This window comes from Bufo gargarizans, chromosome 2 (assembly GCF_014858855.1).
Source record: "Bufo gargarizans isolate SCDJY-AF-19 chromosome 2, ASM1485885v1, whole genome shotgun sequence".
In the NCBI taxonomy this organism is placed as follows: Eukaryota; Metazoa; Chordata; class Amphibia; order Anura; family Bufonidae; genus Bufo; species Bufo gargarizans.
This window is the reverse complement of record NC_058081.1, coordinates 523,456,831-523,481,175: the sequence shown is the minus strand read 5'-3', so window position 1 is coordinate 523,481,175 and position 24,345 is coordinate 523,456,831. Positions and strand designations below refer to the sequence as shown.

Sequence of the window (24,345 nt, the reverse complement as noted above, 5' to 3'; positions counted from 1 at the left end):
GCTAACTCATCACAGAGCCAAATAACAAATCTGGCTACTTTGTGAGTATGATGTATCCTAATAACAAGTCTCTATCTAATGATTATGAATAAACACAAATTTCTGGAAGCCATTATGGTGTCTTAATGGGTTTTTATTGTGATTAAGAAGCTACAACCTGTAGCTTAGAGGGAACTGCTAAAGAAATTCAGAGAAGTTACATAGACTAATTCAACTTTGCATGGCAAAAGTAGAATTTCTCAGTTCCACCTTTCACTGACTTGATTTATCAACCATCTGTCAGAGAAGATTAATGCACCTTTAATGAGTATGGACTGTTTGTTCACTTTCCTCAATCTTATTTTAATAATCAGAATTAAGCTATATTTAAAGCTAAAACTGTTCACACAGATGTTTTTCAAGGCCTACAAATCACGCTTCTATCAAGTCAAGGTTGAAGCTTGTGTTTACCATTATATAAACCCCTATACCTTTTGGCTAGTCAGGATAATCTCCTCATAGAATCCTAAAGCTCTTAAAGGAAACATGAAGGCTTTTTTCATCTTGCTCTTCTTGGTTGGTTTATGCTATGGACAGTCAAAGCTTGGTGAGATAAAGTTCTTCATATTTAGAGAAAAGGAATGATCCATTGTGGATTTCAATGCCATAATTGCAATGCATCTATTGCTGAATTTATGCTGAATTCAATTTTTCTTCCTTATAGGCAAGTACAATCTTGAAAGTGATGTGTCTGTCTCTGGACTGTCCTCAGGATCATACATGGCTAGCCAGTTTCATATTGCCCAATCTAAGAGGGTAATCGGAGCTGGCCTTTTTGCTGGAGGTAAACAGAATGATTGAGTGGTAAACAGATGATATTGTGGCCAGCCATCTTGCCTAGGCCGATGACAGCATTCAGAGATGCACTTTACAGGAGCCACATGGATCATAGGAACCTGTAGACAGGAGTTGTGCTTTGACTTCTATGGCAGAGTGTAGTGGGCATGCCCTGTGACCTGTGCAGAGGTCACTGTGTATAGAGGGGGAGGAGGTGAGCGGTTTCCATCATGTATTATATACCTATATATAGGTGTAAACTTTTATTGTACTACTGCCTGTGATAATGAAATGACTACTGAAAAGTGACCTCTACAGAACAGAAGTCTCAGCCTATTTATTAGGTTTACTGACTAAAATGTCATGATAAAAAGAAAATATCTCCAAATATTTTTTGAAATATGTTTAACCTCTTCCCAACATCCGTCGTACATGTATCGCAGATAGGGGCAGATTGGAAACTTGAAGTGGCCCTGGACAAAAAAACCTAGAAGTGGCCCCATGTTTTAGGAGGGTCTAAATTGACAGGAGGCAGGGCAACATAAGTAGGAGGGGTCAGCAATACTATAGCGCAAAATACCATATACCACAGTGCAGCACAGTATATTGCCCCAAAAGCTCTCCCTCTGTGTTGGCCATCAATAGATGCCATTTTTTGTTCTCCTCCTCCTTCAGTTGTCTCTGATTAAGATATAGGAGCAGGGGGCCTAAGAAGTGAGATGTTGGACATAGTTCAATTCAGGAAGACATGTGTGGTCACTGGCTGGGTACTTGAGTACTTGATTCTCCCAGCATGAATTACTGCTGAAAGCTCATTATGTACCTGTCCAGCGGCAGAGAGGAGGACCTGGGCGGCCCCCTAAGGCATCGACCAACTGGGAAATTTCCCTGTAAGGTGTATGGCCAATCCGACCCTGATGGCAGAAGTCAGGTCTTTACAAATGGTGCCAAGCAGGAGCCATTGCTGCTGGGTTGCAGCTGTTTAAAACGGCAGACAGCTGGAACCTTTGTCTGTGATCATCAATAACGCCACTTACAGACATTTAACCCCTCAGATCCTTGAGGTCACGAGCCCTGTAAAGGTACTGAATGTACCATAGGCTGCAATGGTAATTCATTGCAGTCTATGGGACAAGCAATGTAATGATTGCAGACACCCGGGGCTTGTGAATACAATTAAAGATAACATCGATCACACACATTTAACCACTCAGAGGCGGTGGCAAAAAGCTGGCAGCTTGAGCTCCCAGGTGTGCACTGGCTCCCCCTAGCGCAGATCAGGGGAGCCGGATAGTGTGTGCGGAAGCCTTGGTCCTCCTGAATGATCTGTAGCTGCCGCACACAGGTTCCATAAGAGAAGCAATCTGATGATTACTTGCTCAAGTTCCCCATGGAAACTATAAAAAAAAGTTTTAAAAAAAAGTTTTAAATACTGTATAAGAAAATTTTAAAATATAACAAATCCAATTATTCCCTTTTAAAAAAATCAAAATGGATAAACAATAAAAAATAAAATAAAAATGGACATCACAGCATGCGAAAACGCCCGTACTATTAAAGTCTAAAAATATTTATGCCATACAGCAAATGGCTAAACGGAAAAAAAATGTCAAAATGGCTGATATGCTGTTTTTTGATTGCTTCACCTCCCACTAAAAATGTAATAGAAAGTGATCGAAAAGTCATACACACCCCAAAGTTGAAAAGTACAGATCCAATGCAGAAAATGACCCCTCACACCGCTCTGTACACATAACTACAAAAAAGTTTACATTTTTTTTCAGTATTAAAACACAAGAAAAACTATACTGTGGTATCGCCATGATCATACTGACTCGGAGAAGGAAAGTAATACACCAGTTTTACAGCATAGGGAACGCGTAAAAACACACCCCATAAAACTGTGATGGAATTGCGTTTTTTTATTTACAATTCCACCCCATTTGGAATTCCAGCTCCCCACTACATCATCTGCAATATTAAATGGTGCCATTACAAAGCACAACTTGTCCAGCAAAAAAAACACGCCCTCATACGACTATGTGAACGGAAAAATACAAAAGTTATGGCCCCAGAAAGGCAGGGAGTGAAAAATCTAAAAGCAAAAACAAAAAACCCTCTAGGGGTGAAGTGGTTTAATTTTTTTAACTTATTTACTGCTTTATATAATTAAATAAATGATTTTCATGAAACTTGAGCAAGTTTGGTTTTATTTAGTTATACATTAGATAGCTTAAATGGCTGAGATAAGAACAATTCTAGTAGGTGGTGGCCAGGGCTAAGCCTAGTTACAGAAACAGCTGAGTCGCCTGAGCTACACTGTTTCGGTAACTCCCATAGAGGTGACTAAGCGCTATTCTGTTTCCGTAACTCCCTCGTTACAGACACAGCGGAGCAGTTTAACAATTCAAAACGTGCAGAAATATTGGCGTATACGCTTTTCACCATATTTATGAACTGCTTTACACACTTTTCTAACCTATTGATGTCTTCTCCTACAAGGGGACATGGCATCAATAAAGGGGGGGGGGGCATGGCTTTACAGGAAAGGAGAGTGGCCTAAATGCACCTCCATGCGCCCATGTATTGGATTTATCAGCCAGCATCAGCCATTGTGATAAATCCAGCACAGTTTAAGATCAAGTTAAGGGTGCATTAGGATCCCCGATGCCGTAAACGATTTTTTGGGGGGAAGCGTTCCCTCCCGGCAATCGTCATATAACTAGCAGAGTACAACACTGCTATTACATGCAGCGATGTCCTCTGTGGCTCTGAGGCTATGCCATCACTTATCCCCATGCAGAGCAGCGGTGTGCTGGCGGCACAGCGCACAGACAGAATTCTGGCATAATGTTTAACATACCCCAAATTTATAAAGGTCCATGCACCTGAATTGCAAATTTGTCTAAACTTACTTGCATTCTTATAAATTGGAAAGTGCAACAGTATTAGCAAATCTGCCCCAACTTTACTCGCAGTGCTACGCTGTTTACGTAACTCCCATTCACTGCATTGGAAGTTACTGAAACAGCGGAGCACCTGCCGCTTGGCTGTTTCTGTAACTCTTTCCACCCTGGCCACTAACCATTTCATATACATTGTTATTCATATGTTTAAAATGTTAACTATACCGTATAAAGGTAACAGAAACAGATTATTTTTAAATTATTAAAATCATTGTAACAGAAAGTAAATTACAAAAGTAACTACCGATAGTTTTTCCTGCTGAATTATATTAAAATACCATTCGATGGTGGGACAACTCCTTTAAAAAGTACTCCGAAAAAAACTCATTGACTTCTATGGGAGAATGTAGTGAGGATGCATTATGACTTGTGGAAGAAGAGCGAGGAGGATGGGAGTAACATCCATCATCTCGTGTGTTATCTACCTCTAAATTTAAAAATACAGTTGTTAACCATTTATAATACAATGAGGTCAAGTTATTTTCCAATGATACATTCTCTTTCAATGCCCCAACAGGACCTTACTACTGTGCCCAAGGAAGCATGATGACTGCAACTAATGCTTGTATGAAACTCCCCACAAGCATTAATGTCGCCTCACTGAAATCTCAGACTCAGAGTTATGCCAACAGTTTACTAGTCGATCCCTTATCCAACCTTGCCAACAGCAGAGTGTTCATTTTTTCTGGAACTCGTGACTCTGTTGTCGTTCCAGGTGAGTCAAATAATACAGACACAATTCTCACACGTAGGATCTTACCACGTAGGGCCAACTTTACCAGGGAAGAGTCTGCACTAGAATATCTGTTGCTCAGGTACACCATTGAGTTCCATCTTTTACATGTAGTGTAATGGATTATCCTACAGGCCTATTAGCTACAAGACACTCTGGCTTTGCCCTACTAGCTGACTTCCAGCTCTGCATGGAGGACTCAAGGGCTTAACAAAAATCCATGGGGCCATATAGCAAATCCTGGCAAATGACCACCAGCATTTGTGAGTTTTCTTCCTCTACAGTGATCACTGATTTACCCTGACCTTTATTATGAGTTATTTATATTAGAGATGGGCTTCATGAGCTGCAGGGCTCACAGTGACCACTACCCTAATAGTAACCAGCTTGGGAGGACTGTCCTAGGGTGGCCTCTATATAGACTTACGCCGATAAAACATCAGGGCAGGTTAATTTTTTTTTTTTTTTTTTTTTTTTTTTACAGAGGTTCAGAGCACAGACTATATGATGTCCATCTCAGTGGTCTATCATAAATTTGAACGTCAAGATATGTTTGATAAATAGGTTCTAGCCAAAGGAATCTCATATAATGCTGAGGCATCACATGATGCTGACTGAAAGCAAGAAGTGTCCATTGCTTTGTGTGGGTCCCACTTATTGTCCAACCAGACTGCTGTCCATTTTAGGTGTGGTGAAAAAGCAGGAAGACTATTATACATCCTACATAACGAGTCCCGGAGCTATCAAGACTGTGTATGATGTTCCAGCTGAGCATGGAATGGTGAGAGTTGTATTTACCTATAAAGCATTTGGAAAGTATTCAGGCCCTTTCACTTTTTTCGCATTTTGATATGTTGAGGCCTTGTGCTAAAATAAAAACAAATTGTTTTCACAATCATTCTGCACTCAACACCTCATAATAACACAGTGAAAACAAAATTGTAGAAATGTTTGCAAATTTATTAAAAAGGAAAAACTAAAACTTGGCATGGATATAAGTATAAAGACCTTTTGCTATGACACTTTCACCATTTCTCGTGATCATCTTTGAGATGTTTCTACACCTTGATTGGAGTCCACCTGTGGTAAATTCAGTTCATTAGACATGATTTGCAAAGATACCAGAAACCAAGCCATGGGGAGGAAATATTTGCCCTTTAAAGCCCAGAGACATGATCCTGTGGAGGCACAGATCTGGAGAGGGGTATAAAAAAAATCTGCTGCACTAAAAGTTCCAAAAAAGCACAGCGGCCTCCATATTTCTTAACTGGAAGAAGTTTGGAACAACCAGAACTCTACCTAGAGCTGGATGCCCCACAAAACTAAGTAATTGAGGAGAGAAGGGCCTTGTTAAGAGAAGTTACCAAGAACCCAATGGCTGAGCTTCGATGATCCTTTGTACAGATGGGAAAAACATCCAGAGAGTTAACCATCACTACAATAGTCCACCAATTTGGGCTTTATGGCAGTGTGGCCAGAAAAAAAAAAGAAGCTCTCTCCAGTAAGAGATATATAAAAGCCCCCCTAGTGTTGCAAAAGGGCACCTAAAGGACTCTCAGACTGGGAGAAACAACAGTCTTTGGTCTGATGAAACCAAGATTGAATTTTGTGACCTCAATTCTAAGCCTTATGTCTGGAGGAAACCAGGCATTGCTCATCACCTACCTGATACCATCCCTACAATGAAACATGGTGGTGGCAGCATCATGCTGTGGGGTGTTTTTCAATGCCTGGGACAGGGAGACTAGTCAGAGTTGAAGGTAATAGAGCAATGTACAGATATATTCTTAAAGGGAATCTGTCAGCTCCAAAACACCCCAAACTAAAATAAGTGGTGTATAGTGTATTATGTAATTTATCTTCATAATCACTTGCATTCCAACACTGTGCTTCCGCAAACCAGCAGTAAAATTAATTGACAGGACTCCTCTTTGAGTCCACTTCATTATGTGTGGGAGAATGTGAGTCCTCTCAATGCATTTTACTGCTAGTTTGTCGGAGTACAGCATCAGAATGCAAGTGAGTATGAAGATAAAAATTGCATAAACGAACTTAGCATCACTTACATCGCACTTATTTTAGTCTGGAGGGTGTTTTTGAGCTGACATTCCCTTTATTGAAAACCTCATCCAGAGTGCCCTGGAGCTCAGTCTGGGCCAAAGGTTCATCTTCCAATAAGAAAATGACCCTAAGCACATAGCCAAGACAACACAGTGGCTTAGGAACAACTCTATGAATGTCCTTGAGTGGTCGAGCCAGAGCCCTGACTTGAGAACATTTCTGGAGAGACCTAAAAATGGCTGACCAACAATGCTCCCCATCCAACTTGACAAAGTTTGATAGGATGTGCAAAGAATGACAGAAAATCCCCAAATCAAGGTGTGCAAACCTTGTGGTATCATACCCAAGAAGACTGGAGGCTGTAACTTTTTCCTTTTCAATAAATTAGCAATGATCTTGAACATTCTGTTTTCACATTACTATTATGGGATATTGAATGCAAAATGATGGGCAAAAAAAATTAGATTTTTTTATTTTAGCACAAGGCTGCAACATAAAAAAATGAAAGTGTCTGAAGACTTTCTGAATGCACTGTTTATCCTTGTGGTGGTATTTGGGAGAATGCCATGGGTCACTGTAGTTAGCATTCTTCATATTCTCCTCTCAACGTGAGAATAGCAGTCTTCTGTTGTCATCATCATCCCTGGATGAGTAATGTAAGTATTGACCTATGGTATTTGTGGTTCCTTACAGCCCACAGACTACTATGGAGGAGGCTGCGGGTTAACCAACCTTGAATACATCAACAACTGTAACTACAATGGGGCCTATGAAGCTCTCAATCACATTTATGGGAACCTGCAGGTGAGTGAGGTATTCAATCTTTGTAAAATCTGAATTAAAACATTAAGACAAGGTTGTAATACATTTATTCCTTCACTTACAGAGGCCAAGCAGCGGTGCTGCACTCACTGGACAGGTCAGTTGTATATAATGTATTGTATATAACTAAATTCTAGGGCATCTTCCCCCAAAAGATTTAGCTCCCCTATCCCTTCTATAATTAAAGGGACACTGACAGGCCGAATAAGCATAATTAGCTGTATATATGCATGCACAGGTCTTCTATTGTGTAATAAAAACATATAAGTCTAACCCCTGTCCACCTTATGAAGACTGTAAAATGATGTTTTATAACCTGATAGAATTGCTCGTCTTTCTGCCCAAGGGGCGGCACTTCAAAACGGCGGTTGGGGGGTGGCTGCCTGGGCAGAAGTAAAGCTGAAACGCCGCCCCTTGGGCAGAAAGACGAGCAATTCTATCAGGTTATAAAACATCATTTTACAGTCTTCATAAGGTGGACAGGGGTTAGACTTATATGTTTTTATTACACAATAGAAGACCTGTGCATACATATATACAGCTAATTATGCTTATTCGGCCTGTCAGTGTCCCTTTAATCCCTGTTTTTTTTGTTAGTTTTTTTTTAAACATATTTTATAGAGGAAAAAGCAGAGGGATACAAATTGGCACATAATAAGACTTCAAATTGACATATTCAATGAAATCACAATTATATCGGAATCTTTCTTATCACATTTTTTCAATAAAAACAATCCACAGTGTTTAAAGAGTAGTGATAATTACCCTCCACTCCCCATTTTTATTATTACCCCCATAAACTTCCCAAAATTATCAAACCAAACCAAAAACATACTCTGCTCCTTGGGTTATCCCAAACCTTAAAGAGGACCTTTCATCTGTTTAACCCTAGTCTAATTAGGGTCTTACCTTATAGGGCGGCCCCCACTGATGTCATCTTTTTTTTTTTTTTTAAAGACCCCCCGTTCGTCCGCTGTTGTCCTCTGTTGATTTCGGCGCCTTATATACTAACTAGCCGACTTGGTTATACTAGGCGGAGACTGGAGCTGTTCTCTTCTCCCTGGCTGTTAGCGCATCCAATCAGAGCGCACCGCTCATAGCCAGGGAGAATGAGCATCAGTGGGGCCGCCCTATAAGGTAAGACGCTAATTAGACTAGGGCTAAACAGATGAAAGGTCGTCTTTAAATTCCTCAAGACTTTCCCTATCTTCTGTTATTGGTCCCTTTCACCTCTCGGGATTAATCCTACTAAAGTGCCCTTAGTCTGTGCCTCAAAATACCACGTGGTGTCACGAAACGGGACCATCAATTCCAGTAATGCTTCCTCTGTTAAAGAATACGTCATGGATTTCCTCCACTTATAGAAAAAATACTTGGTCGCCTTTTTCTTATGTTTTTCTGTGTCTAATCTGTCCATGTATAAAAGATATTTCATGGTACTGATCACTTCCTGGAATACCGGAGAGGTAGGGTATAACCAGTGCCTCAGTATGTTCTTTTTAACAGCTAGCGATAAAAGATGTATCCCCTGTATACCTATCACATTAGAAGAATCGCCATTTGGGTGCAATGACAGGGAGCTGCGATAGCGCCTCCCCCATCATTGTACCCCTCAGATGCCGCGTTCATACACAATCGCGGCATCGGAGTGTAAAAACAGTGTAAAATTAACAATGACATTTTAAAAAAAATCAAACATACCCCCTCCATTTGCTTGTGATGGTCCGGCCACTGCCATCTTGCTTGACGATCTACCATGAAATCTCACGTGGTGTGAGATTACGTCATCACGCCCCCATTTTCTAAATACTCTGTCTCCTAGTGGGATAGAATATGTATTCTGGATTTTCCCATAGAGATCCGATAAGGAGCCCATCTCCTCCTCCCAAACCAAGACAGTTTTTCAGGATCCCCTAGTGTGTTTGCCTGTGCTTTTCAGTATGACATTATCTGATTAATAAGCAAAATTGGCCTATAAGAGCTAGCTACGGACAAGTCCTTGCCAGGCTTTGGGGTGACTTTTTATATGGGCCATATTTCCTGAGGACATTATTTCCCCACCTTGTAGGCATGAGTTAAACAGAGACACCAGGGTCGGAGTCACCTCTCCACTGAGCGCTTTAAAGAACTCAGCCGGGTAGCCATCGGGCCCCGGTGCTTTCCCATTGTACAGCGATTTAATGGTTTTCTCCACCTCTTCAGCTGTAATCTGGGCATTAAAATGACTCAACATTTCCACTGAGGCCTGTGGCAATCGTACCCCGGTCAGCAGTTCCCCCTACTCTGGCAATACTGTTCCGATCCTGCTGGTACAGCCTTGCATAATAACGCCCAAAGCAATCTGTGATGCTTTTCGGGTCAGTCAATTTTTCCCCTGACCCATTAAGGCTCCTTTCACACCTGCGTTCAGGTGTCCGCTCGTGAGCTCCGTTTGAAGGGGCTCACGAGCAGCCCTGAACGCAGCCGTCTGGCCCTAATGCATTCTCAGTGGAGGCGGATCCACTGAGAATGCATCCGCCTGCCAGCGCTCAGCCTCCGCTCCGCTCAGTGAGCGGACACCTGAACGCTGCAAGCAACGTTCGGGTGTCCGCCTGGCCGTGCGGAGGCGAGCGGATCCGTTCCGACTTACAATGTAAGTCAATGGGGACGGATCCGCTTGAAGATGACACCATATGGCTCAATCTGCAAGCGGATCCGTCCCCCATTGACTTTTAATATAAAGTCTGAACGGATCCGCTCAGGCTACTTTCAGACTTAGAAAATTTTTCTGAGTTATAATGCAGACGGATCCGTTCTGAACGGAGCCACCGTCTGCATTATATGAGCGGATCCGTTCAGAACTGATCTGATCGAACGCAGGTGTGAAAGTAGCCTAACCTGGGGGAACGAGCTTTGAGTTCTTGTTAGATTGGTTTACATTTTACCTGCTTTGTTGCCAAATTTAAACAAATCTGCTGGCTTCTGGTCCAAAAATAGCTTTGTTTTCTGCTCCAAATAATAATCATAATTATGTTTGGCTGTCACCCAGTTGGTTTTAATACAGTCCGTTGGGTTCGCTAAGAAGGTCGTATACGTGGCTCGAACTTTGTACGGTGGCCTGATTATAGCGAGCCTGAATCGTGTATGAGAATATATTCCCTCTTAGTACCGCCTTTGCTTATTCTCGGCTATGGATATGACCACAGAAGCATGGTCTGATATGACCAAATCCAATATCTCCACCAAGTCCGTTCTCCGCACGAGTAGTGGTGAGGCCAAGACATAGTTCAGCCTCGACCAGGACTGCTGGGCATGGGAGTAGTGTGTATATTCCCTTTCTGTTGGGTTATAGACTCTCCATACATCTATTAGACCTGTAGAGCCCAAAAAGGGATGGAGGGTATATATTCCTGAGGGCCTAATGTGGGGGCCTTCTCTATGATGGCGACAATCCTCCTGTGAGTCATGCACAACATTGAGTTTCCCTGCTACTAATACCTGTCCAGCATCCTCCTGTAGAATATTTATCTCCAAATCCCTAAAGAAAGTCGCCTGAGTGGAGTTAGGCCCATACACATTAAATATAGTGAACGGACCAGCGTCAGTTTCTAATTTTACCCTCAGCATACGACCCTTTCCATCCCGGTCTGTTAAGATGACATTATGGCAAAATCTTTTGTGAATTAGCTTTAGGACTCCTGTCTTTCTACCCTACGAGGGAGAGCCCAGTACCGATCCCACCCAAAGGCGTCCCATGCGCCAAAAGTCAGTCTCCTCCAGGTGTGTCTCCTGTAGTACTGCGATGTCTGCATTTAACCTCCTGAGATGACAGAGAACCATTATTCATTTTTGCGGGGACCTCAAACCTTTTATATTCCACGTCACTACTTTAATGTTTTAACATATGTATGTGCCTGACCAGGGGCGGACATACCACCTGTCCAGCCGCTTCAGCTGCACAAGGGCCCAGTGAGGTAGAGGGGCCCGTGAGAGGTTCCGTGGCAGGGAAGGGAGAGATGAGCGCTACCATTGTGGAAGTGTTCATCTCTATATTCATCTGTATCGCTGTCCTCAGGACAGCGATACAGATGGATGCTGCAGCGGGGCAGGGGAGAGGTGTTTCCCTTACCCATTCCTCTGATCTCCCTATCAGAGGCCGGTGCAGGCGGCGCAATGACGTCATCGCGCCGCCTGAGCCGTACAGCATGGACCACAGGCCGGAAGAGGCCTTCACCGCTTCACTGAGAGTGTCATGGAGGTAAGTATGTGAGTTCAACACTATGCTGTTGCCCAGAATAGGAAAGGGGGGAGAGGAGCACTATGGGGCATCTACTAGGGGGCATTATACTGGCACACATGGGGGGAGAGGAGCACTATGGGGGCATCTACTAGAGAGCATTATACTGGCACACATGGGGGGAGAGGAGCACTATGGGGCATCTACTAGGGGGCATTATACTGGCACACATGGGGGGAGAGGAGCACTATGGGGGCATCTACTAGAGAACATTATACTGGCACACATGGGGGGAGAGGAGCACTATGGGGCAACTACTAGGGGGCATTATACTGGCACACATGAGGGAGAGGAGCACTATGGGGGCATCTACTAGGGCTTTATACTGGCACACATGGGGAGAGGAGCACTATGGAGGAACTACTAGGGGGCATTATACTGGCACACATGGGGGGAGAGGAGCACTATGGAGGCATCTACTAGGGGGCAATATTTACTGGCACAGATGGGAGGGAGCACTATGGGGACATCTACAAGGGGGCATTATTTACTGGCACACATGGGAGGGAGGAGCACTATGGGGGGAGAGGAGCCATATGAGAGCATGTACTGGGGGCCCTATATATTGGCATTATACACTGTTACACATGGGGTGCACTATGGAGAAGTGGGGGACAGAGCGCTATGGGGGCATCTGCTGGGGGGCATTATATAGGGGCATTTTTTACTGGCACAAACTATATGTGCAATATGGGAGTGGGGATGAGTACCCTAGTGGCTTTTTTTTTTACTGCCATACATTATATGGGCACTATGGGGAAGGGGGAAGAGGAACATTATCGGGGAAATTTATAGGGGCATTTTATACTGGCACATTATGTCAGGCACCATGGAACGGGGGGAGTATTTTATACTGGTGCAAAATTATGGGGCACTATGGGGACATTACTCAACTGGGGGAACTAAGAGGGCTTTTTTGGGGCACACAGTAGGGGGCATTAGCACACATTATGAGGGCACTATAAGAACATTGGCTCTACTAGGGGCACTAAGTGGAGGTATTTTTTTTACTGCCACACAGGGCATTTTTTGTATAATTATTTTTGGGGGACATTATGTTTATTAGTGTCAGGGACACTATTTGCTGGGCGCAGTTATTTTTTAGGGCACTGTATGCCAATAATTATTGAAGTGGCACTAGTATTTTAAGGGGGGTTATCTGTTTCTGCAGTATAGTATTGGGGAGCACAGAGGGCACAGAATGTGGTGTTCATAAGGTTGTCTGTCTGTCAAACTCTGCAGCGAGAAGAGACAGCTTAAAGGAATCATCATGGTGGTCTGGTCTGAAAGGAGAAGTTGAGGAAAGAAAAGATCTAAGAAGACGTAACTGGATGTTCAAGGTATGTGGCGCTGTATTAGGCTACTTTCACATCTGCGTTAGTGATTCTGGCAGGCTGTTCCAGCTGAGAACAGCCTGCTGGAATTCACTGGATCTGGCACTGCTGGATGCAGACGGAATGCCCGCCGGCCCCATTAACTATAATGGGGTACGGTAGAGATCCGGCCACAATCTGGCAAAAGTGCAGAGAATCAACTGGACATAAACCACTGCATGCTGTGGTTTGTGTCCAGACAGATCGTAGTGCCGTGGGTGTGAAAGTAGCCTTACCTTGTATGTTTTGTATTGCTGTATGTAATATTAGGAGGGAATAGGTTAGGTTGAAAATTTAGTATGGGGGGGTTGGAGGGGCCCAGGTACATTCTTTGCACAGGGGCGCTCTGCTGTCTGTGTCCGCCCCTGTGTCTGACTTCAGGCGGATCTTAATTATATACAAAACATACCCCTTATCTTACTCTTCCCCTTGATGCAGGATAGTCCTTGGCAATGTTGACTCCCCTCTGTTGCCACTGCAGATAGTCTCTCTCCATGGCTGCTAGGGCATCCCCAGGGGGATAGGTATGTGTCTATAACACCTCCCGGTCTGAAGACTCGCAGGACGGCGGGGTATATCAAAGCAAACTTGACTTTGTTCTGTACCAGCTGTGTGCATATGGTGGAGAAAGCTCATCGGTCCCTGGTCACCTCCGCTGAATAATCACCAAAAAGTAAGATTTTGTGGCCCCTCACCTTTAGCGACCCGTCTGTATTTGATTAGAAGAGACTCTTTCTCCGCATAGTTGAGGTATTTGACAATGGTAGGCCTCGGCCGCTGGGTTACCCCCTCCCCTATATATATATATATATATATATATATATACAGGGAGTGCAGAATTATTAGGCAAATGAGTATTTTGACCACATCATCCTCTTTATGCATGTTGTCTTACTCCAAGCTGTATAGGCTCGAAAGCCTACTACCACTTAAGCATATTAGGTGATGTGCATCTCTGTAATGAGAAGGGGTGTGGTCTAATGACATCAACACCCTATATCAGGTGTGCATAATTATTAGGCAACTTCCTTTCCTTTGGCAAAATGGGTCAAAAGAAGGACTTGACAGGCTCAGAAAAGTCAAAAATAGTGAGATATCTTGCAGAGGGATGCAGCACTCTTAAAATTGCAAAGCTTCTGAAGCGTGATCATCGAACAATCAAGCGTTTCATTCAAAATAGTCAACAGGGTCGCAAGAAGCGTGTGGAAAAACCAAGGCGCAAAATAACTGCCCATGAACTGAGAAAAGTCAAGCGTGCAGCTGCCAAGATGCCACTTGCCACCAGTTTGGCCATATTTCAGAGCTGCAACATCACTGGAGTGCCCAAAAGCACAAGGTGTGCAATACTCAGAGACATGGCCAAGGTAAGAAAGGCTGAAAGACGACCACCACTGAACAAGACACACAAGCTGAAACGTCAAGACTGGGCCAAGAAATATCTCAAGACTTGATTTTTCTAAGGTTTTATGGACTGATGAAATGAGAGTGAGTCTTGATGGGCCAGATGGATGGGCCCGTGGCTGGATTGGTAAAGGGCAGAGAGCTCCAGTCCGACTCAGACGCCAGCAAGGTGGAGGTGGAGTACTAGTTTGGGCTGGTATCATCAAAGATGAGCTTGTGGGGCCTTTTCGGGTTGAGGATGTAGTCAAGCTCAACTCCCAGTGCTATTGCCAGTTTCTGGAAGACACCTTCCTCAAGCAGTGGTACAGGAAGAAGTCTGCATCCTTCAAGAAAAACATGATTTTCATGCAGGACAATGCTCCATCACACGCGTCCAAGTACTCCACAGCGTGGCTGGCAAGAAAGGGTATAAAAGAAGAAAATCTAATGACATGGCTTCCTTGTTCACCTGATCTGAACCCCATTGAGAACCTGTGGCCCATCATCAAATGTGAGATTTACAAGGAGGGAAAACAGTACACCTATCTGAACAGTGTCTGGGAGGCTGTGGTTGCTGCTGCACGCAATGTTGATGGTGAACAGATCAAAACACTGACAGAATCCATGGATGGCAGGCTTTTGAGTGTCCTTGCAAAGAAAGGTGGCTATATTGGTCACTGATTTGTTTTTGTTTTGTTTTTGAATGTCAGAAATGTATATTTGTGAATGTTGAGATGTTATATTGGTTTCACTGGTAAAAATAAATAATTGAAATGGGTATATATTTGTTTTTTGTTAAGTTGCCTAATAATTATGCACAGTAATAGTCACCTGCACACACAGATATCCCCCTAAAATAGCTAAAACTAAAACCAAACTAAAAACTACTTCCAAAAATATTCAGCTTTGATATTAATGAGTTTTTTGGGTTCATTGAGAACATGGTTGTTGTTCAATAATAAAATTAATCCTCAAAAATACAACTTGCCTAATAATTCTGCACTCCCTGTATATATATTGCGCTTGCCCAGATTGTTTTGGATGCCGCTTTCAACATAAGTTGGGTCTAGCACTGTCAATCTAAAGGCAGGGGGGGGCGTGATGAAAAGCAGAGGGAGTCATTATGGAGCACCAGGGGCGTCGCTGAAGCGGTGCTTGAACTGCATTAAGCCCGCCTACTGGTGCTCGAATAGTTCATTTGCAGAATTTTAAAACTTTACTTTTCTCCGCAATTATACCACCGACAGACATAAGACAGGTATCGTTTTAATCAGCATCATCCACCCTAGCAGGCTATATGCCTGGTAGGGTAGGGTTGATCCGGGTGACAGAGCTGCTTTAAAGGGATTTTATGCTAATAACTGTATTTTATGTAAAGTCCCTATAGGGTGGTGATAATTGTGTCACGGTGTCTCCTACCTGGGTATGGCTGGACTCCTGGCTGACTTGCAATAAATTTGAGTGTAGTGATAGTAGGAGTAATAGAGGAATTTTGCAGCAGAAATGATGTCCAGACCTTTAGATAAAGTTCAAACGTTTCTTTATTGAAGATAACTTGTATCCAAGCAGTATACAGCTTTGGTCTCTGGTCCCAGCAGGTTTTAGCAAAGATCGGCAGGAAATTAGTGCTTCTGCTCTTTAAATGTGAGCTTGCAGGATAAGTCGTCTGCTTGATAGCTCTGTAATTGTGGCAGGAATTAATCTTCTGCACTTTTCTATAACTTCTGCTTTGTGGGGACAGACTAGCTGAGGAGGAATGTCTTCTCCTAGGTCTCTGGACTTAATTCACAGATAATTTCTCAGGGGATGCTTTCTTCCTGGAACTCTGGAGGTTGTATGTGGTTCTCTGCTTTCTTTTTCATCCAGCTGAGGCTACAGGTGCTCAGACTGGATATTTGATCAGGTCTCAGCCGAGACAAGATCCTTGCTGTCTTCCCTATGCAGGGGATCTCCTGAACAAACACTATCACACAGCCTTCCCCAACAGGGGTGGCTGGCACACTAACTCTAACTTCCTTCTCCACCCATGGTGCAGGATGTGGGAACAGTCCACACCTCCACAAAGGGGTAGCTAAGCTGGAATGATCCATTCCAGCCTACATATACTAAACTAGGACTAGTACCTTGCCAATGGAGATGCTGCCACCTGCTGGTGAACATGGAAAATAACAGGAAACAATTACATTTAACATGGTTTTAGATGCACATTTGTGAAGCCATAATATAAATTACAGCAGATGACAATACAAAGGCTCTTAGAAGACAGTAGCGGGGTAGAGGCGTGTAGTAACACAACTCTGGCGTGTTACACTTTCTTCCAGTAAGAGTGCCACATCCGTCCACAGGTTGCATGTGGTATTGCAGCACAACCAAATCCACTTCATTAGAGTTGAGCTCCAATGCCAAGCACAATCAATGAACAAGTGTGGCACTGTTTCTAGAATAAAGCTGTCTTGTCTTTCTGTAAAACCCACTTTAAGATCAACTTCTGAAGTTTGTTTTTTAGGCAGTAAAGCTGGCATTACAAAGGCCGATTGAGCAAGCGATTGTTTGGAAGGAAGCCTTCCCTCCCAGCAATCGCCTGCTGACTAGAGGGGGAGACCCCTGCTATTACATGCAGTTATCTCCTCCGCAACATAGGGAGGAGTGATCACTATGCCATCGCTTCTTCCCATGCTGTCTAGTGGTTTATCGGCAGCAGATTGTAATTTGACTGCAAGAACTGCCACTGGCAAACAATGATTTTTAAGAGTGTTAACAATTGCCCTATGAATAAGTGTTTGCTCATTCATCTGGTAATCAGCGGCAGTATTACACTGCCAGATGATCGCTAATGAGCATTACTACGAATTCTCATTAGCGATCATCTTAATATTAATCTGCCTATGTAATGGGTTAGCTGAACTTTTATCTCCTCCTGCCTCACTGCACATTTATATGAAGGGATCTTGTATTGTCTTTTGTCTTTCAGCTGATCTTGTTTGACCAGAGTGAATTCTTTAAACTGGCTCTTCCTTCAACTTATGGGATGGACACTGCTGGATATATCTACGTCCCTTCTTCATGCCAGAGTGGAGCAAGTAAGTGATTGGCTATAGCGGTAATGTTTGGTGGTTTTGTTGTGCAGTAGCTTGGCTATGTCCTGTTTTGACCCTGACATTGTTTGGCGTTACTCTGCGTTGATCCTTGTATAATCTGGTGATTCCAATAGTGTCTGATGATCCTAGCAATATTAGGTGCCCCAGCATTTAAGTAGTATCTTGCGGTCTAGGTTTTAACTCATGGCCCTGATCATGTCTGGTAGTTTTAGCAGTAGCAGGTACCCCTGGCCATATGTGGTGGTACTTGTAGTATCTAATGGGCTTCATATTATTTCATGGTCCAGATAGTATTTGGTGGAACTAGCTGCATCTGGTGGCCCTGGATGTATCTGGCAGTCTTGGCATTATCATTTGCCACCAGCAGTTTCTAGTGATCCTTGTCATATTTGATGGTCTTTTTATTATCTCACAGTTCTTGTTGTATTTGATTGTCCTGGAAGTATTCAATGACCTTTGTTTTTTTTCATGACACTAAAGGAATCAGGTGGTCTTGGAAGTTTCTATGCTCTGCAGTATTCAATGGTTCTGGTACTATGTGATACTCTTAAATTTATCTTATGGCCCTAGTGTTATATACATGGTAGTCTGTGGTTTTTGCTGGTTCTGGCAATATTTAGTAATCCTGGCAGTATCTAGTGGCCTTGGTAGTATCTGGTGGTCCTGGGGGTATCTGGTAGTCTGAACAGAACTAGACATCCCTGATAATATTTAGTGATCCTGGTAGTATCTAGTGTTCTTGGTAGTAAATATGCATCTTAGTTTCTGTGTCCTATATGTCAATATGTCAAAGAGAAAATCTTAAAATGGCAATTGCCCAGGGCCTAATTTCTTAGGGCTAGAGACCCCCACCTGTGCTCAAGATCCTCAGACACAAGCCTGGGTGAGGAAAGGGATAATACTTTATACTAGGAATAAGCAAACTTGTGTTTCAAGTTCGGCATATAATATCCGGGTTCAGGTTATCTAAGAATTCCGTTATAGATTTAGCTACCACGGAACATAAGTTCGGTCAACACTACTCTTTACTCCTACTCTTACCATGGGCCGTACTGGAATGTTATGGATTATCTTTAGATGAGCTATACCTAAACTAATGTTTTTTTTAATTATTATATTGCCATCCTTTTTAGAGTGCAGACTTCATATCGTCTTCCATGGCTGCCTGCAAGCAAGGTGAGAACCAGACAGACACTATTGCTGCACCTTCATAAAGGGCTTCTGTCATCAGGGACATGGTTATTAAACTGGCTGACTTTAGACATGTCGCTAATGCCAGCTGGAGCTAAAAATTGTTGTCCCTTCTTTCTTTGCTGCCCAAATCCCCTGAAGAAGCCAGTTATCTGGTGAAACATGTTGGGGGGGCAGATTTAGCTTTTAAATCAGCGATCCACTCCACTGTCATTTAGTTAGCAGTAGTCCAGCTGGCCTACTTATCAAAGCTAGAGTAGTTTAGCAGTGTGATACGGTATTCAAACCGTGAATGTTATGTACGCAGTGTGCACCACCAAAGGGATAGACAGAGGTCAGCTAACATATGGTATCATCCATGTGCTGTATTAGATGTGAGAAGAGTGAGTTGAGCTCCAACAACTTAGCCTAGATGAAGGTGTCACTGCAAGCGACATGAAGGCAGCCAACTGCCTATAAGTGACAGGGGTGAGAGATAGTGCACGTGCTCTCCCTCCTGATTCACTGAGCATCATTTGACCATCATTTTTTTTATCTTTTTCTATTATTTGGTTCATTAAGTAAAATTAAATAAAAGTATAAAGCACGTATTTTAACCCAAATAATAATAAAAGTGAAGTATTAAATTTTCACCTGGGACAAGATAGGTTCAACGCTTGCATAGGCATCTGTAAATAAACTTCTTTCTATGTGCCTCTGTCTTTGTGAAAATGTAACTTTTATTTTATGAAAATGAGCCTCTAGGTTCAATGGGGTGTTGCCCCTATTCACGGCTCTGTTCTCCCTCCTCTGGCCATATCCTCATCATGTTGATTGAAATTTCACATCATCCTGCCTGGCCCTGTCAATCAACATGATTGTGGTGCGGCCAGAGGAGAGAGAACGGAGCTTCTATGAGTATTGGCAACACCCCATAGTCCAGGGAACCTTCATCCCCGAGACTGGAAGCTCCCAGAAAAGCAACCAAACCAAAAGACTAGCCCTGAGAGAAAGAAAACTGTAATTCAAGCTGGACAGACAGTAAGTCAAACACTAGTTTATGGCAACGGACTTTACCGCATGTGGAAAAAGTTAATTCCCTCTGGCACCCGTCACAATTCTCAGATGGCCTGGCCATCAGGATCTAAAGACTACACCCCAAAAGATTGGCATTGCAGAAAGTGTTAATGATAATGAAATTGCACGCCTGTTGTTATTTGGGAAGATTGTAAAGTGTATCTAGAGACAGACTCAGGGAAGATTACTACCATCATTTCTACTGCGGCCTATACGGCCTTTTGCAAAAGCATACTGTGTGATATACCTCAGAACTGCCCCTACTGCATATACTTGTACTACAACTGCCATCATCTACTCAGTAAAGAGACACTTTATTTGTTATAACCAAATGGGCCTGTTCATTGATTCTACCATCCATCCACTGGGCCTTATCACCCTGTTCTCCTGCTGATCACCTAACATCAAAGGCACCCCTGCCACCACCTGGAGAAGGCTCCAAAGTACAGGGTGTACCCCAAGTGAACTAGGGTGGGCACTCTCATCACTGCGTGGCAACTAAGTTACATTTCTTTTTGTTTTTTAGGGAAAAACTTGGTGACAAATATGCAAGAAATACCGGATACAACCAGGTGGCTGATCTGAATAACTTCATCATCCTGTATCCTCAGGCAAAATCCAACTTGTCTAACCCCAATGGATGCTGGGACTGGTCAGTATAGGACCTGCAACTTCTGGACTGCTGTAACTAAGCCTGTTACTTGTGATACTGTCTACTGAGCTCTTCTTTAAATCCAATTCACAATCTAGCATATGTCTTACCTCCACTTTATTAATGAGCTTATCATCTGCAAATTACCATTTAGAGTAGAAAATGTTATAATAACCTTACATCCACGTCGTTATGTCCATACTCAATTGAAGATTTATCATTTATCGCACTCTCTCGCTTCCTGCACTCCCGTCCGCCATCTTGTCCATAAGCACAGTCAACACGCACCTTTGTCAAGAGCATGCTATCATCACACTATCTCCACATTTAAACCATTTATCAATTGTGAACAATATAGTAAAAACATGATTCAAGTGGTTTTCTGAGATTTTAATACTGATGACTTCTCTTCTGGAAAGGTCAAGAGTATCTGATCGTGGGGGTCTAACACCCGGGACCCCACCAATCAACTGTTTAGGAAGATACTGGCGCTTGCAATAATGCCACTTGATTCTCTCAGTTTTCCTTAGGCCATGTGACGTCATGTTCATTGGTCACATGGATTACGCGCAGCTCAACCCCATTGAAGTGAATGGGGCTGAGCACAATACCAAGAACAGCCGCTATACAATGTACGGCGCTGTGCTTCGTGAGCCGAGAGAAGGCTGCAGAGCTAGTGAAATTGCGGGTGCCTTCTCAAACAGTTGATCGGGTGGGGTCCCAGGTGTTGGACCCCCACTGATCAGACACTGATGACAGAGAATAGGTCATCAGCAACGACAACAGAGATAATAAAACATTAATATCCTAACATACTACAGAAATACTCCAAAATTACACATCTCATTAGCCCCCGTTGGAGCCAGCACCTCAAGGTGCTGGATCCAAAAGACCTCCTTCTGTAACAACTTCCTTGAATAAACTCCCCCAGAGCCAAAAGTATGGGTTTGTTCTAATATTTGTCACCTCAAATCAGATTTAAAAAAAAAAGCCATATTTGACTCATAATTGTCTTAAAGGGGTTGTCCAGGTTCAGAGCTGAACCCGGACATACCCTTATTTTCACCCCGGCAGCATCTCTGAGCCTAGCATCGGAGCATCTAAATCGCGCAGGGCGCGGGCCCTTTTGTTTTCAATAACACACTGCTGGGCGGTAACTTCCGCCCGGCAGTGTGTTCAGTGACGTCACCGGCTCTGAGGGGTGGGCTTTAGCTCTGCCCTAGCCATTTTACTGGCTAGGGCAGAGCTAAATCCCGCCCTTCAGTGCCGGTGACGTCACCAGGGTTCCTGTCAGACCCATGGAGAGCCCCGGTACATCACCGGAACTCATAAAAATGCCTTTGCCCTGCGCGATTTAGCGCAGGGCAAAGGAGAGCATCGGAGCATGAACTGCTCCGATGCTCATGTCAGGGGGGCTGCCGGGGTGAAAATGGAGGGATGCCCGGGTTCAGCTCTGAACCCGGACAACCCCTTTAATATTCTAATCTACCTTTTTTCTTAATCTTTTTTTTTTTTTTTAACCTTTTTAGTGATACTTTTAACCACTTCTTTCCTATCACTTTCTATTTTCATTTGAGTTTTATGTCTAGGGTACTCTTATAAACGTCTTACATATTTTCTCCTTACTCTCCTCGGAATACTTATGGGTACCAGATACTCTTTTTATCCTAGCAAATTAACTCCTCGATAAGCTTATAAACATGAAGTGAATAATAACTTGAAAAACAAAGCAGATTATTTCGATATATACTTTTTACATACAGAGTAGTTTCAAATCTTTTACATCTTAAAAAGATACTGGGGGACGTTTATCAAGATTGGCATTCCCATACGCTGGTCTTGATCCCCTGTGTTCTGGAATGAGATGCACCTAATTTATTAATAAATAATCATAAGAATCAGGAAAGGGTCCTCCCTCGCACACTAAGCACTGCTCCCTTTTCTAATGTGGCAAGAAGCTGAAAAAGTTGCAAGTTACGGAGCGAATATGCACCATAATTTGTTAGTTTTTAATGCCAAAATAGTGGCGTAAAGTCATTGATATATGCCCCTTACTGTGTTTTTGTCCCACTTGGGATTAAACTTGATACATTCATGACACTGACTTAATTAGTCGACAAATCCAACGAGTTCTTCCTCTGTAGTTCCACCCCAGGCCAAAAAATCTCAGCCATTTCACCACACGGCTCATGTAAGGGCATGAAAAAATAAATCAGTTCTTTATCATACCTATAAAAATATTAGCAAAACTTGGAGCTGTGGAGGACCCCATCGAATTCTTCTGCACCTCTACTGATCATGTGCGATACTGTCTGCCAATCTGTTGTATCTAAGCCTACCATGTGTGAGGCCACCTGCTGAACCAATGTATCTTGGCCTTTCATGTGTCGGCTGACCGGTGTGTCAAGCCTTGTGATACTCTAGTCAGAGCCATGTATACAATCCTATCATGTGTGATACTATGTGCTGAGTTGTGTATCTAATCCTATCATATGTGATACTGTCTTCTGAGCCATGTATATAACCCTATCATGTGTGATACTATGTGCTGAGTTGTGTATCTAATCCTATCATATGTGATACTGTCTTCTGAGCCATGTATATAACCCTATCATGTGTGATACTATGTGCTGAGTTGTGTATCTAATCCTATCATATGTGGTACTGTCTGAGGAGCTAAGGTATCTAATTCTATCATGTGTGATACTGTCTGTGAGCTGCTATATCTAATCCTATCATGTGTGATACAGTCGGTCAATTTCAAGATATGCCTATTAGTAATCCTGCATCCTTATCGCCCTCTACAGGTGGGGATTCAGCAGCCTTTCATATGGTAAGACATTAATCTTACATCCTTACATCTATTAGAGTTTAGGACGGCTTCTGGACGGGCTCATGCACACGACCGTATATTTGTTGTGGTCCGCAAAATATACGGATGCCGTCCGTATTGCATGTTTTTTGTATTTTCTGCGGATCCATTGTAACAATGCCTACCCTTGTCCGCAAAACAGACAAGAATAGGGCATGTTCTATCTTTTTTTGCTGAACGGCCATGTGGACATACAGAAATGAAATGCACACGTAATTTCCGTTTTTTTGTGGACCCATTGAAGTGAATGGTTCCGATAGAGCCTGCAAAAAAAGAACGGACACAGAAATAAAATACCTTGGTGTGCATGAGCCCTGCATTCATTGACATATAGGCTATTTCTATCACCATATCTATGGCTCAAGCTCGGCCTTCCCATGACAGCACACAAGTGTATGGGGCCCTGCCTGGGGTTATCTATGCTTCTGTGCAGTCTGGGAACGTCTGTATGAGCCGGAGGGGTGACCCTATGGTTCTGTACCCAGCTTTCCAAGATAGAGATATCTGAGTTTTACTCCGGATTTATACAGTTCCACATTTCAACAGAATATGTTTTATTTTTCCAGCTAACAAGAACGGATATCAGATGACTGGCGTGGAGAGGATGATGCTCAGGACCCTGGGACTCTACTAATGTAGAAGATAGACGGGAGAAGGGGACAGTTCTAGAAGTAATAGTACCACACAATAGGTTGAAGGTGCTCTGTGGAAAGCTAATATTCATAGAAAATGATCCATGGCACACTTAGTGATGTGATACATTTCATTTCCAGGTTACTAATGAAAACATGTAACACAATAAAGGGATATTACATATAGGGGTGTACATAGAGAAGTAAGGGCCCCATAGCAAGGATCCAACCAGGCCCTCACACAGGACAAAAGGGTTTCCGCCTAAACCCTTTTCAATGACCCTTGGGCTATTGTTCCACTGCCTCATTTGCTAAAAGTTGTTCCTTTAGAGGGTAGAGTCCTGACCAAGTTTTCATCTCCAGTAGAAGAGGGGATAACCCCAACTAAGACTGGGCCTCTTCTTGCCCTGGGCCCGA

General features: G+C 43.1%; 1 protein-coding gene across 1 annotated transcript; it reads left to right on the top strand.

The window, feature by feature from the left end:
- The first annotated feature begins 525 nt into the window (after nucleotides 1–525).
- On the top strand, nucleotides 526–23,930 carry LOC122926106. The gene is made up of 11 exons (XM_044277492.1): nucleotides 526–586; nucleotides 704–823; nucleotides 4,300–4,497; nucleotides 5,202–5,296; nucleotides 7,270–7,380; nucleotides 7,463–7,495; nucleotides 17,399–17,507; nucleotides 18,659–18,701; nucleotides 20,299–20,424; nucleotides 23,232–23,257; nucleotides 23,863–23,930. Exons 1-11 carry the CDS (start codon nucleotides 526–528, stop codon nucleotides 23,928–23,930), a joined length of 990 nt encoding a protein of 329 aa, XP_044133427.1.
- Nucleotides 23,931–24,345: the final 415 nt, after the last annotated feature.